Source organism: Quercus lobata, chromosome 8, assembly GCF_001633185.2.
Source record: "Quercus lobata isolate SW786 chromosome 8, ValleyOak3.0 Primary Assembly, whole genome shotgun sequence".
In the NCBI taxonomy this organism is placed as follows: domain Eukaryota; kingdom Viridiplantae; phylum Streptophyta; class Magnoliopsida; order Fagales; family Fagaceae; genus Quercus; species Quercus lobata.
Genome location: NC_044911.1, coordinates 23,268,401 through 23,284,025, shown reverse-complemented (window position 1 = coordinate 23,284,025; position 15,625 = coordinate 23,268,401). Strand labels below are relative to the sequence as shown.

Genomic DNA, 15,625 nt, shown 5'->3' with positions numbered 1-15,625 from the left:
GGGATCTTTAGACTTCTTGTGTCTTGGACTGTCTTGTAAGTCGAATATGGGATTGTGATGATGCAGCAGTGGAGTGTCTTCTATGCTCATGGGCTTTAGTATTGTGATGGGAGTGATGGGCTTGGAACTGGAACTACTAGCTTGAGTGTCGATCTTGGGTTCTCTTTGGAGTTTTCACTCTGATCTTAACCAAATTCTCCCCTAAGAAAAGGCTCAGCTGGGTCAATCAAAACTAGATCCCCATTTACATAAATCAACCAACAAAACAAACACACACAACATGCAATGCAATGTTAATATGGACCGGCCTAAGGGTACTTCTAAGTCATTACATTGTAAGGTGGGTTTATTGTTTCATTGTTTCCATAGTTAGGACGTTACACCTCCCAACTTGTAATGTAATGAACACTACGTTGGTCCAAGCAACATGGTCTATCCTTTATAGTCAACAAGAAGTAATCTAGTGACTTTGGGCTATGAGTTGGTGAGTTCGCCACTAGGTACCCGAATCTAATGAGGACCAGTGATCCATGGTTACTACCACCATATTGTTGAGATGGGTGCATACATATTTGTTGTTTTGATGGCATATACTATGATAGTTAAGGAAAGCTTTTAACAATCAACAAGGCAACACAAACAAAAATATCATACAAACATCTCAAGACATAAATAAACAAACATACAACAATATCATGCAAAAGACAAGGGTATATAGTTGGTCACTTAAAGTCTAACACAAAGCTTAGCTCTCGACATTCCCAGTGGAGTCGCCACTGTGAGAGATCGCGAAAATTGGGGTGCTCTCAAAAAAGAGATTTGGGTGCTTTTAAGGGCACCTCTCTTTTTGGGTAAGTGGTGTGGAGTTGCCACTTATTTTTTATACAAAAAAATAAGAAAAAATAAATACAAATTACATGATCAAAATACTTCATTGTCATTGATTGAATAAAGAAAAGTACAACTTTGGTAAATTAACCTTACAAGGCTTTGGGTCTTAGTTACAATCTATGCAAAAGAATACAAAGCTTTGGTTCTAGTTACAATCTACCAAAATTAAAAGACAAAACACTAATCTACTTATCCAAAAATCCTAAGCTCAGGGGTTAGGTTACGGAATGGGAAGGTGTTAAGCACCCATTCTACCTAGATAGAGTTTGATCTTCTAGACTCTAATGACCAATATACCATTTTTGCATGATATTGAATGATATGTTGAACACACTTAACAAAATTAATTTAAATAAATTTGCCTTATGGATGTGTCCTCTTTTTCAAGAAAATTTAGATCTGTTTTGTGAATAAAAAATTGGATTTGTAAAAAAAATCGAGTCTATTTTTATGTAAAAGAAAGAATAAGATTTTTATAAAAAAAGTATCAGATTTGTTTTGTGAATAAAAAAAAAAGGATTTGTAAAGAAAGTCAGAATTTTTTTTTATGTAAAAGAAATTAAAAAAAAAAAAAGACTTTTTGAAAGAAGATCCACATTCATGAGATAAATTTATTATACATGCATCATATAAAAGAAAAAGAAAAAAAAAAGACAAGACTTCAACCTAACTTTCAATTCCTTCTTTTAAATTCAATCTCTGCAATTTTGTAACAAAGAAAACTTTTTCTACAAAAATCAGATCTATATTTAATGGAATTACAGATTAGTTTTGTGTTTAGAAAAAATCAGATTTGTATTTAATGAAGATACATATTAATTTTTGTGTTAAAAAAACCAAATATGAAAAATATAGATCAGTTTTCGCTAAAAAATTAGATCTGAAAAATACAAATCAATTTTTGGTTTTCATAAAAGAATTTTTGTTAGCCATTGTAGATTTTGAAACTTAAGAAAAAGAGTTACAATTATCAATCACCTAAGCACATGTTAAAAAAAATTCTAGCTACGTATTTAAGCATGGTAACCATATCAAGAATTGAACATAATAAAAGTATGCTAAACATATTCATGCATTAAACAATAACCAAAATAATGAAAGAAGAAAAACAGAATACATCTTGCATGAGCGTACACTTCTAATGAAAGAATATTTTAGGATTCAAAGAAATTTATTCATCTATTTGAAGCCTAAAATACTTTACTTACAAAAAATAAGTTCCTAAAGCAAAAGCCTCTAGAACGTCTTTAACATAAGGGTAATTGAAAAGTCAAAAGAGAAGCCCTTAATTCTGATTTGTTTCATCTATTTATAGAGGTTGGGATGCTTAAAAAATGAGATCAGATATGAATTGGAATGTGTTCTTTTCTCTAAAAAATTGTAAAAGATAGGTTTTATCTCAATCAGGGAGTCCCTAGGCCGTGCCAACAATTTGGGACAATCGGCACTTGGGGAGTGCCGAATGGCCCTCTTGGGTGTCGAGTCCGTGTTTGAGTTTTGGTCCAATTTGGACTCCTTTTTTGAGGATTTTTGAGTCGAGAATTGTACTTAGACGCATTTTTAATCCGTATTCTAAAAATTAATCCATTTTTCTAGATATTTAGGTCTTTAAAGTGATAATTATCTTGTAGATAAATATTCCAAAAAGTCTTGATTATCCACTTTATTCCCATGCAAGCAAGTCTATTTTTGACATTAACCAACAACTAATCACAAAATTATTTAATTAATTTTAATTGTTTAGCCAATCATAATTAATTTAAATTGATCAAGCGTGATCGGTTTTAGCCAAACAAAATGCATGCAGATCGTGCAAACTTGATTATGTGATATCTTTCAATTTGACGGTCCGATTTGGGAATCAGATATACCGTTGCGATCGTTAGAATCTCAAGATCATTTTTATGATATGCAATAAATGAATTAGTGCATGTAATGCAACTCTAAATGTTGGGTATATAAATGGTCACTCTAGCCATCTTCTTTAATTAAATTATGGGTGCAAAATCGAGTGTTTACACTGAGCTTTTGATTTTCAAACCCCATGTTTCTTTGTTTCTGTGGCTTGAATATGAATTTGTCCATATTGCATCGTTGTCAAGCAGGGTGGTGGTTTTGGGTACCTCTTGAACTTGGGGAGGATTGGGTAGGCAATTTCTAAGGCTGGGTTAAGTTAATTTGGACAAAACGATGATGTTGCGGAGCTTGCTGGACTCGTGGGTGGCTAGCAACCTCATCTACATCATTGAGCCCATGGCCATGACCATAATCTTTACCATCTATCTTGTATTTGACAATCATGATTGTAACTTGGATTGAATTTTCTGGGAATAAACTCTCATATCATATTTTCTGGCATAGGGAGAAATTTGGAATTTGATATGACTGGAGTGCCTTGTTGTGAACATGTTATTTTTAGGTTAATTTTATTTATTTTATATAATGTAATATGATGTGGCAATACGGTTGGCAGTTGATGTGGTATAGAAATAATTTTTTATTATTTTGTTTGACACGTCAACTATTTCCATCCAAAAGATAATGGTAGGAACTAAATTGACATGACATTGATAAAGTTAGGGATCAAATCAACATAATTGAAAGATTAGGGATCAAATTGAAATATGGTATAAATGATAGGAAAAAACTTATAATTTTCCCTAAAATTAATATAGTAAACTTGTCAACAAATTTATTAGAATATAGAATTATAGTAATGTAGTAAATAAAATTCCTCATCTTCTTTTTTATTTTAGAAAATAATTAATAATTAGAATTCAATAAAGAAAAAGGAAAAGAGAATCAAAAGTCAAAAGTTAAAATGGAATGTAGATTTCATTATCTTTATTTTAGGAAAGACCAACATAAAAAATTAAAAATTAAAAAAAAATTATTAGCATGAGAGATAGCGGGGAGTACGTTAAGAATATCATTTTCCAAGATGGACAAAGTTTAGTTACAAAATTGGTTGTAGTCTAAGGCTACAACCTTATTCAATGAAATAAACATTATTACATATTTTCAAAATCTAATTGTTGAATTACATATTTTTTATGTTTTTAATACACTTGTCAAATTTTGTGTCAATCAGATATTATTTATTATATGATCTATAAGTTTATATTTTATATATAATTTTAAACTACAAAAGCTTGCAGTTTAAACAATTTATTGACGACATAGCTATTGATATTTAATTTTCTAAAAATTTTGCAAGTATGAAGGATATAAGAAGAAGATGTAATTCAACGGTGGATTTGTTAAAACTCATCTCCAATAAAAATATATTGAGTAAGGTTGCTATAACTAATTTTGTAATTAAACTTTATCTTTTCAAGATTCTTGGACTACTTTACTTTTGGCAACCAATAAAAAATAGCAAAAATACATGTTTCATCCCTTCATTTTGGTGTAGTTTTCATTGTAGTCCCCACCTTTTTTTTTTTTTTTTGAGCTTTTATTTTGTCTCCTAAATTTTTGAAATCATTTTCAATGTCGTCCCTACCGTTATAGCCTATGTGGCACATAAAATGTATGGCTAACACACTATATGCTGATGTGACCATTAAATTTTTTTTTTTAAATTTATTTGGCATTTAAAAAATGTCTAGTCAGCATTTTAATAAAATAAAAAAGCCATGTAAAAAAAAATAAAACAAATTTCTAAAATTTTAGTTTTTTTAAATAAAATAAAATAATTAAATTAAAAATGTTCTCTTTTCATTATTTTTTCGGTAAAGAACATGGAGAGAGAGAGTAAAATAATTCCTTAAAAATTTTATGTGTTAATAGAGTGTTTCTTTCTTAAGAAAAACTAATGAATTATCTTAATTTTTTTGTATTTATAAAAATCCTAACCTAGCATTTTTTAAAATATCAAATAAAATTTTAAATATTATTTTAATGGTTATATCGGTATTTTGTGCTAGCTATGCACTCCGTGTGCCACATAGGTTATTTGTTAGTGAGATGATTTTTTTCTTTTTTTAGGAAAGTTAGTGTGAGTTTAGATGTTGCTGAAAACTGAAAGTTTAGTGCGTTTGATGTTTTTCTGTAGGTTCTGTGTATTGTTCACGAGATCCACAAGTAAGGAATTTAGCAAATTTTAAGTTAAAACTGAGTTTCACGATACTATTCACATATTTAAAAATTATTTTATTGTAATATTTTCAATTTCCAGTAATAAGCGGTATCCAAACAGACCATTAGTGAGATGAAAGTAATACAACATTGAAAACGATTTCAAAAATTTAGGTATCAAAATAGGTAAAAAAAAAAAGAAAAAAAGGACACTGGTCCAAAATGGAAGACAAAAAAAGTAATTTTATTGTCCTATCCTCCCTTAAAAGTTATTATATTTTTCGAGTCGAGTTGTGGTTTGTTTGTTTCTCACCCAAAAAAAAACAAAAAAAAGGAAAAAAAGGAAAAAAAAGAAGAAGTATTTTAGACATTAAAAAAGAAAAGAAAAGAAAAAAGCCAATACACCGCCTATTCCCAAAAAGGCCAAAAGGTCTCTCTCTCTTTCTGAGATTTTAAACGAAAAATATTAGACGCAGTTTTGGGAGGGTAACACAAACAGTGTCTGTCTGTTTCTCTTTCTTTTTGGTTTCTGCCAGTTTGAAAGAGCTCATGGGTCGGCCTCCTAGCAATGGAGGCCCTGCCTTCCGCTTCACACATAACGAGGTACCATATTCTTTGTTTTACAAAACGAGGTCACTTCAAATTGCTTGATTTTCTTTGTTTTGATTATAGTATCTTTTTGTGTGTGCCCGTGGGCTCTAAATTTTGAATTAGGGCTTAAATTATTAAACGGGCAAGTTAAATTGCAGGTTCTAAGTGCTTGGTTTTCTCGGTTTTTATTTCTTTATTTTAAATTTCTTTGGTTTATACGTGATTTAGCATAGAATTTTAAATTTACAGTTATATGTATCTGTGTTTCAAATTTGTTGTTGAAGTTATTACAAAAGGGCCTGTTTTATTGTAGTTATCAGGTTGATTTTTCTCTTCATTTTTTTTTTTTTTTTTTTTGGTGCTTGATTTATTTATTTTGGTTAGTTGTATATTTATATTTCTAGTTGTAGGGTCTATATGGTTGCAGAGGTTGAGCCTTGGTGTGATAGCAAGTTCCTTACACCAAAACTAATAGGTTGCGGGTTTGAGTCTAGGAATTAGCCTCTCCAATATAAATTGGAGCTGAGGCTGCTGTCTCCCATACCCTGCAAAAGTGGGAGTTTTGTGCATTGGTTACAACCTTTTATATGAATTTGTTGTGGTTTCTTTTTATTTACTATCTACTGTTATGAGCACAATTGGGGTTTGGGCTCTTTAAGTTGATTCTGATGATTTATTGAGACTTGGATGCTAGGTTTTAGGGTTTGAGAGCCCAAGAGTTTTGGGTATCAGTTAGGAATGGGATGGTTTTAGGATTTGATGCGAATCTTGAAGTGGAGTGAGGTTGGGTTTAAGAGGAAATCACTCTAGGGTTTCGGTTGGTATGGAAGGTTTGAATGGAAATGCTTCTAGAGTTTTGGTATAGGTGTAATGATGTGATGGGTTGCATGGAATTGTTGATAGATTTTATGGATGTGACTACTTTGAGAGAGTCACCACCTCCAAGAATGAGACTACTTTGAGAGAGTCTCTACCTCCAAATGAGGCTAGGAAAACAAGTCTTTAGCAACAAAAGGATTACTCTTCATTCATATGGCTGGTGAGGGTTAAACCTATTTATACATCTCAAGCCTTTTTGGAGTTGACCTCATGTGGCTTACTCCTATTGGCTCACTTATTGTGCATGTGTTTTATAGAATATGCATGTGATTAATGTATTAGATTGATATATATTATGTTTAAATAATTTAGATTGAGTTCACATCGATCATGAAGGTTTCTGTTATTACCATGATGATTTGTGCAAACAATGTTAATGCTAGCCTGTTGGGAGGTTTGGTGTGTGTTTAGAAGCGTAAACCTATGTTGAGTATTTCCAGAAACTTCGGAAGTAGGAATGGGAACATTTAGGGAGAACATTCTGTTTTATGCAGCTTTGTTTTTGTTGAGGAAATGTTTCGGTAATCGTGATGATCTGTGGTGTTGGGATTTGGGAGTAGAGATTTAGATGACAGTTTTCAGAAATTAATCTTCAAATAACCTTGCTTTATTGTCTCTCTTCCCTTTAACTTTGTATATATCAAAAAATAAAAGCAACATTTGGGTCTGGGTTTTTGTACCCCATTGGGGAGGAGAGGGCAACATAGATTGTTTATGTGCCTAAGCTGCTTCAAAGTTTAGAGTTTAGAGTACGAATTTTGAGATGGATTTGGGGGATAATGAATATAACCTCATTCCTTGTTTTTACTTCCTTTGAACTTTGAATATATTAAGGGGGAAAAAAAATATTTGCACCATCTTCATTTTCTACTTGTTTGGAAAATGCTCTTAGTTCTCTATGTAGCGGCTCTTCCCCTCCCCCTCACCCCCCCCCCCCCAACTTTTTGGTGCATGCTCTTTGGGGGTGAAGGTAGGGAGTGTTCTTAAGACAATATTGTCAGTTGTTGTGTTCATCTCATTTATGGGCAATTCAAGTTAATATTGGCATTGATGTGGGATGGGCTAAGCATAGCTATGTGGCAAGACCAAGAGTTTGTCTATACCTTAAACATTGTGGGTTTCAATTGTAAAGTGATAATTATATGTGAAATATTTTTTGATAAGTGAGGTTTTGTCCACAAGGAGAAGAGGAAAGGGATATTCAAACTTGTGAAATCTGTTTCATGAGGCCTGATTCTTAGTGGAATGTGTTATCCTTGGGGTTAATACATATATGTGAGCTTTTACCTTAAAAGAAAAAGAGTAAGTTCTTATTTTATTTTATTTTTACTATCTTTTCTCTGATGTGGGTTTTCTAGGGGGATATGAAGAGGAACTCAGCGTAATTTTGAAAATGTGGAAGTTTTGGAAGTGCAATTAAAATTTTATTTTCTTTGTTTACTCTGCGGATGGTTATTTGTCCTAGGTCTAGTGACAATGATACTATTTCAGAGTTTGCTAATTTGATCTCTTTTGCTTGTAATTATGTGGTTATGATTCTTTGGGCTATCTTCTATTTTGTATTTTTTATGAGGTAGTTTCAATGGAGTAAAATATTTTAATTATAAAGAAAGAGTGATTCTATGCTCATTGACTGGTCACTTGACAAGCTTTCTTGGCGACTGCTAACTATTGCACTAAAGTTGATGACTAAAAAAGAATGAGGAATGCTGTTAACACTATTGTAGGTTTTTATACGCATTTGTTTTGATTAATGACTTATGTCTTCATGATGCCATATGAGAACCATCTTCATTGGGGATTGAGTGATAGTCCAATGGCACAGGCACCCGCTGTGGTGCCCTGTGTCAGGGGTTCAAACCCTACAAGAACCGGCTTCGTTAATGGTGGAATTGAATTGAAAATTAGTATTTTATGGAGATTCTAGCCATAATTAAAACCCTCAATAATATGATGTCTTGCTACTTATTCAAGGTTGCAGAGATGGAAGCTATTTTGCAACAACATAATAATACAATGCCATCACGTGATGTCCTTGTGTCACTTGCAGATAAGTTCAGGTGTGCCTTGTCTCTTTCATTATTTTGTTCTTTTAATGTTGGAATTGACTTGTGATCATTTGTCTTTGGTTCTAGTGAGTCACCGGATCGTAAAGGCAAGATTACAGTTCAAATGAAGCAAGTATGATGGTTTATTTAATTTTTTTCCTAATGATGAATCATTTAGAGTCTTTTTCTCATGTAGAGTCTTTTATTCAGGTTTGGAATTGGTTCCAAAATAGGCGATATGCTATAAGGGCAAAACTAAGTAAAGCTCCTGGGAAGTTAAATGTGTCTCCTATGCCTCGGGATGATTCAACTCCAGTGAGAAATGTGCCTCAGTCAATTTCTGCCCCTATACCTGCTCCTTCAGGTAGGATGCATCCCGCTCTATGTTCAAAATTTAAAAGTTTGTCCAGAATTTTGGGCTTGGCTTGCATGCTTTTTGTGATACTTGTTTGACATTGAGCTTGGTAGCAGTTTGAAGTTGCTCCCTACTCATATTTTTTTTCTACAACTACCATATGTGACTGTATTGTTTAAAATGCTTTACATGTTTAAATGCTAGTTTGGTGATTCTGGTGTGCCAGTAGTCACTGTATAGCTCAATCTAAGAAAGATTGGCTTCCATGTTCTTTATGTGTTTTAACTTCTGTGCTTATTTCCTATTGTCATCAATCGCAAGGTGTACCAATATATATATATATATATATATATATATATCTGTGTGTGTGTGACTGGTAAGCATTGCCCCTCCTATCCTGATTTCGATTCTGAAAGTTCTTTAGAAAACTACTTATATATATATAGATATAGATATATATATATATATTTATATATATATAAAGTTCTTTAGAAAAGTAGTGCTTCCATTCTTCATAAGGGAAATCACATGCTGTCATTGATATTAGCTTCATGAAGCAGAGATCACTAGTTCAAATATCCCCTTTTCTGTTGTATTACCACTTGGCCACACCCCTTTTCTTTCCCTTGGGTCAAATACTCACTTATAAAAAAATTTCATTGATCTCAGCCCATTGATTTGGATTTAAATTTGGGTGAAGTTTTGAGGTTTAACCTTGGCCCTAGTATACCTAGTTTAGAACCTTTACTTCTAAATTAAGTTCCATTTATCATGCTCCTCTTGATATACTGCAATTCTTACTCTTCTGTAATCTGTCTGGTAATTAGAGACTGGCAACATTCAGTTTGCTGGATGGTTCAACTTTCCAAGGCTAGGTCCTTATTAAGAATTATCAACAATCTAGCCTTTTCTGCTGCTTTCTATGCTATTTGGAGCAAGGGATTTGATACTGTACCGTACCAGCTGGTTTGGGTGGTATTTTCCATTCCAGCGAGTAAACAGGTACCGAATCACCTCTAAAATGTACCGCTCTAAATACCGCTTGATACTGGACTGTATTGGACTCACTGGAGGATACCAGTCATTTCGGCCAGAAAATCTAAACAGTTCTGGTATAGATTTATGGCTGTCTGTCACACCACCATCACTGGAAGCACTCACGTTGCCAGCGGCCTGTCACTCTTCTTTTTCTCTTGCTCTTTCTCTCTTCTCGATCTGTCCATCACAGTGTAGTCCAAGAGCCAAAGTGACCCACTTTTTCTCATTTTTCCCCCTCACACTTCCTCTTTTTGTTTTGGTTTTTTTTTTTTTTTTTTTTGTGCGCTGATACAATCCCTAACCAAACCCACGTGAACTATTAAAAGCTCACTTTATTTCAAATTTTTACTTTTTAGACTTTTCTATAAATCTCTGTTCTTTTTCATCTGCCTATGCTATTTGCCAACTTCACTCTCACAGTTTCACCTGTTTTCATTTTAAAAAAGAAAAAAAAAATCTATGGACTTTTATTTCAATAGATATTTCCTATTTTTATTAAAAAGCTAACTATGTTATTAATAGGTTAATATATTTTAGATTATGGGCTTATGAGTTTAATTTTTTGATATATATATATAGTGGTAATCCTAAAATGGTACATTGGTATTGACCGGGACCGAAACATATTGTCCCCTTTGAATAAACTGAAACGACCTCTGGTACAAAATTGACTCCCTTGATTTGGAAGGAAAGAAACTCCAAAACCTTTAGGAATGAGTCTAGATTAGTAATTCACTGATGCATAAGTTCAGTACTTTTGTTCTTTGGGGAGGGTGGATATGGATGAGAAGAATCTTTAATTACAAAGATCTCGGAAGCTTCCTGCACATATTTTTAGGACTCTAGCACCTAGTTCTCCTGTATAGGCAGGCTGCTCTGATTGTCATGTTTGTTTGGTTATTCTCTGATCTGATTAGGGTTGTGTTGACAGCTGGCTTCTTTGTATTATATGTAGTCTTGGGTATGCCCCTGTGCACTATTACTTAAATTTATTTAGGGGGAAGTCCAAAAGAAAAAAAGAAAAAGAAAAAACCCCTATAAAACTATAGTTTTATCCTTGTGGCAAATTTGACCCCATACTTTCAAATGCGCCTCTTTAGACCCCACACTTTAATTATTATGCCGAACAGTTGGAAATTATTTTTGCTTTGTGATAAATAATCAACTTTTATCTTTGTGGTGCCCAAAATAAGGTGTCGTCAATTTATTTATATATTTATTTTTGTATCTTATTGGTTACATATTTGCAAGCATGATGAAAATGTACTATTTAAGAAACTCTACATACCTGTTTGTAATATCAACTTGGGACATGAGTGATAAATTTGGTGCACAAGTCAATAGTATTTTGAGGTTATTAAAAAATTAAAAATGCTGTATATATGTTATTAGAGAAACAGTCAAGAAGTGTACAACTTTATGAGATTATAAAATTTCATCTACACATTTTGATTTTTATGTGATCGAGCATTACTTGTTGTCCATCTCAAATTTAAAATTATCTGATACTATTCATTCATGCCTTTTGGTTACTTGTACGTTACCTTGAAAATTTAAATGGACTTGTTGCAAAATAGGACATGATACAAGAGCTTCAGAAATTGAAATTTGATATGTTAGCAAATTTACCACTCTGGTCCTGTCAATAAGAAACAAACCTAGTCCAAAAAGTGCACTCATGGCGGGATATATTATTTGGCCTGTCAATGTTCTTAAGACATGAAATTTGATATGTTAGCAAATTTACTACTCTGGTCCCATTGATGAGAAACAAACCTAGTCCAAAAGGCGCTCATGGCTGGATATATTATTTGGCCTGTCAATGTTCTTAAGACAATGATTCCAAAATATCTAATAATACATGATATTGGGTACCTTGCACAATTACCTCAAAGCCTATGATGATGTCAATTAACATAAATGTATAGTAGTCTGTGCACCTTCATGCTCTTCACAAATCACTATTCATCATCTTTTGTGTTTAGTTTTCCTAAAATGATGAAAACTGAAAAGTGAATTAGATAAGAACTGAATTAGAGATGAGCCCTGAAAAGTCATCGAGAAATTTTGTTAATCAGGATACAGATAGAGCTGTAGATAGATGCCACTTCATTTCATCTCCTCCACATTGTCTGGATTCCATGTTTGGCATCTGCTTCTTTATGTCATCCCATTTCGATATATTTAGCCCTTGTTTTCCTTTAGCCAGTTACAAGCGCAGGAAGGGGTGCTCCTGAAAATTCTGTGATGGAGTTCGAAGCTAAATCTGGAAGGGATGGTGCATGGTTAGTATTTCTTGTTATTTCATGTATAGGAATTCTAGATGTGTGTTTCTCAAGGCTTCCTGTACTCTATTGATAATTATCATTTTACTGGTGAATGACTTATTAGAAACTAATCTAAATTTGTTGTTTTCATTTCTTAGGTATGATGTTACTACCTTTTTATCCCATAGATATCTGGAGACTGGCGATCCAGTAAGTTTCAAGTTCACCTGCAATACATCGTTAAACTACTTCATTCCTTTTTTTTTTTAAATAGTTTATAATTTTTTTTGACATCTTTATTGATTCTTATTTGTCTATTGATCCCTTTACATCTTATTTATATAACTTTAAATCTTTTTGTTTTTATTTCTGTAAGACGGATTCATCTACACAGCATATACACTGGTTAAACTTTTTTTTTTTTTTGGCTGAGGAGAATGAGAGTGGTAGATGAAGGCCTTATTGGCTAAACATATACAGGCTTGGAGTACACTTAATTGTCTTACCTAGATTTACCCCAAATGTGTTATGATGCATGGACCATTAAGGTCTTAAATCAGAATACTTGATTGGATTTGTTTCTTGTCTTCCTGGTTAATCCTTTAATTCTGTATCTTAAATTTTTTCCGTGAAAGTTTGCTATAAAAGGGAATTAAAATTGGTCTTATTTTTTGGTTATATTTATTTTCTTTTGGTCTTCTCCTACTGCTTTTCTCTTGTTAATTCTGTAATGTTGCTGGAAACTCAGGAAGTACTGGTCCGTTTTGCTGGTTTTGGACCAGAGGAAGATGAGTGGATTAATATTCGCAAGCATGTCAGGCCACGCTCTCTCCCATGTGAATCATCAGAATGTGTTGCAGTTCTTCCCGGAGATCTCATACTCTGTTTTCAGGTGGGAAATGGGAATTTCTTTATGTAAATGCCAGTAAGAATTGTATTTAGTCAATATTATAAGGAGTTAGTCTAATCAGATATTGGAAACTACTTTGTTCAATGCTTTAAAAATTTTCAGGAAGGTAAAGAGCAGGCTCTTTACTTTGATGCTCATGTCCTTGATGCACAAAGACGAAGGCATGATGTGAGAGGTTGTCGTTGTAGGTTTTTAGTGCGTTATGCTCATGATCAGTCTGAGGTATATAAGTGCCTGTATTTTCTTAGTATGGGTTCTCATTTTTTTTTTCTTTTACAATGATTTGATTCTCTTTCTCTCTCTCTCTCTCTCTCTCTCTCTCCCCTCTCTCAATTCTATATTTGTTCTGGTCCTTCATCCTTGGCTTATTTGATGAAGTTAATTTAACTTATTTGGTTGGTACTAAAAAAAACAAACTTCTCTGGCCAGTAAGATGATGGGTTTTTACATTGTTATTTAGGTTGACATTTGTTACATGGTAGAAATTTTCAATTTTTTTTAAAAATTTTCAAGAAGCCATGGGAAAAGGAATGAACACTTTGATTCTTGTTGCTTTATTTATTTATATTTTTTATAGCAGTTCAGTATGGTGTTTGAGCTTATTCTGCGGCCTTTTTCGTATTTCTCTTTCTCACTTCTTTTCACTTGTCCTTTGGTTGCAAAGGGAATCATTGCTTGAGACAAGACTAATACAACTGTGGCTTTAACCATATCAATGCATTTACTTATCATGGCATGGGGCAAAGGCAAGGGAGAGAAGTTTCATAGTTTTTCTTTTGTTTTTTGTTTGTATGGTATTTTTTTTTATAGTTAAACACAGAATGACATGATATGGCAATCCTTTTGAGTGAAGTGACCAGCTGGAACATGATTAACTTGTTAGGTAATAACATCCACTGGAATGACCGTCAAGAATGTTTGGATGTACATAAATGCGAGAAATGCAATTTTGTTTTATGTGGAGGATTGGATTGCTTTTTAATATTATTTGAGGATGATGAACTTAAATCAAACATAATTTGAGCCCTCGAAACCCCCAATCACCATAAATCTTGATATCCTCATTGGAAGACAATTCTGTTTTTATATTTTTCTGTGTGCACTTTTTATTTATTTTTAATGTGCACACATTATGTGATTTTTTTTGGGCACTTCAAAATTTCATCAAAAGATGGAGACTGCATATGATATTTTAGTAAACCCATTCTGTGTACTTCACAAGAGATGCATGGTGACTTTTAAATGTTTCGTTATTATTACATCGTTATTTCAGTCAATGCAGTTTATGATCTTATGTAATGTGTATAACCGCCTCTTAATTTTCATTTGTTAGGAAATTGTGCCATTGAGGAAGGTTTGCCGGCGGCCCGAAAGTGACCATAGGTTGCAGCAACTTCATGCTGTGAATGAGGCAGCATCCATTGACCAGCAGAAAACTAGCTTGGATCCTTCAGGGATCAGTGGTCTGAGGGTTGCTACTCCTGCTGAAACATTACAACAGCAGCGATATGCAGATGCAATGGTGGTGTCTCCAGGCCCAGCATTGCATGCTAATGTTTCTGTAGCCACTCATACGGTCATCCCAGAATCAAAACAAGCTGAAACTAGCAATACTAACATTGCAGGAAATGCTAATGCTCCCCCAGGTGCTGCATTAGTGAGCAACACTGCTTTGAGCACTGCTCTGGGTGGCTCTGAGACCCGACCAGAAGCATAGTAGTAGGCATTAGAGATTCTGTAATTCTCTTTTCTTTTTTTTCTTTTTTTTTTAAGTTGTTTATGAGCTTGCTTATGTTTTTTTTGGGATGATGTAATATTCTTGAGTAGGGTGGTATCTTTTCACACTGGTCTCACAGTTCAGTTAATGGTTCTCCTCGGCAATCATCTTTTATTTTTATTTTTTTTAGTTTTTAGGGCTGAGCACTCAACACATGATGATGATATGATTGAACATGAACTTACCCTCATGCTTTATCTGATTGTCAAAAACAAGAAGTTACTAATTTACAAACGTGAATGAAATTACAGTTGACCATATAGAGTTCAAAATGTACATATGGGAAGAAATTAACATATTACTAAATGTCGTCATAAATATGCTTACTATTTTTTTCATCCGAACATGATACTAAGTTTACTACTATTGAAATTAAATGTGTCACAATTGGGAAATAAGACCAGAAGTCGGAAATCTTATCCTATTCTACCTAAAACTGAGAATCGCCAGTCATCCAAATTATATATGGAAGTAAGGTTTGGACAACCTTCTTTCCACAAACTTAAAATGAACTTGGAAATGTGGAAGTGACATGGAGAAATTTTCTTGGAAACGTCATGTTTGGAATTTTGTTTTTATTTATTTTTCATGTCTGACCATAAGAAGAAAATATATTTTTCTTTCACAAAAAAAAAAAAAGGAATGGAATTATCTTTTTAATTGTATTTTTTCAACTCATTTGATTTCAAGATATTGAAAAAAATATTAGGGGTGACAATTTGTGTTGACGTGTTGGGTTCATGTCGTGTTGTTTTATGAGTATTTGACTATATGGGTGTTAAGGGTCGT

The 15,625-nt window shown here is 33.2% G+C and overlaps 1 protein-coding gene across 2 annotated transcripts; it reads left to right on the top strand.

Annotated features, from left to right (window-relative positions):
• Positions 1–5,380: 5,380 nt before the first annotated feature.
• On the top strand, positions 5,381–15,084 carry LOC115957795 (protein SAWADEE HOMEODOMAIN HOMOLOG 2-like). Of its 2 annotated transcripts, XM_031076124.1 has the most exons (9): positions 5,381–5,574; positions 8,416–8,501; positions 8,577–8,622; positions 8,700–8,853; positions 12,092–12,167; positions 12,308–12,359; positions 12,898–13,041; positions 13,162–13,281; positions 14,393–15,084. In XM_031076124.1, the coding sequence occupies exons 1-9, from the start codon at positions 5,521–5,523 to the stop codon at positions 14,774–14,776; spliced, it is 1,116 nt and encodes a 371-aa protein (XP_030931984.1). In that variant the 5' UTR covers positions 5,381–5,520; the 3' UTR covers positions 14,777–15,084. The 2 variants fall into 2 exon arrangements, with proteins under 2 accessions (XP_030931984.1, XP_030931985.1); XM_031076125.1 differs by lacking the exon at positions 13,162–13,281.
• Positions 15,085–15,625: the final 541 nt, after the last annotated feature.

Excerpts from the sequence above, each read along its gene's own strand:
- LOC115957795 (XM_031076124.1), top strand. The coding sequence starts at position 5,521 with ATGGGTCGGCCTCCTAGCAATGGAGGCCCTGCCTTCCGCTTCACACAT. Across the intron at positions 8,502-8,576 it reads TCACTTGCAGATAAGTTCAG|TGAGTCACCGGATCGTAAAG; the intron begins GTGTGCCTTGTC and ends CTTTGGTTCTAG. Across the intron at positions 12,168-12,307 it reads TCTGGAAGGGATGGTGCATG|GTATGATGTTACTACCTTTT; the intron begins GTTAGTATTTCT and ends TTCATTTCTTAG.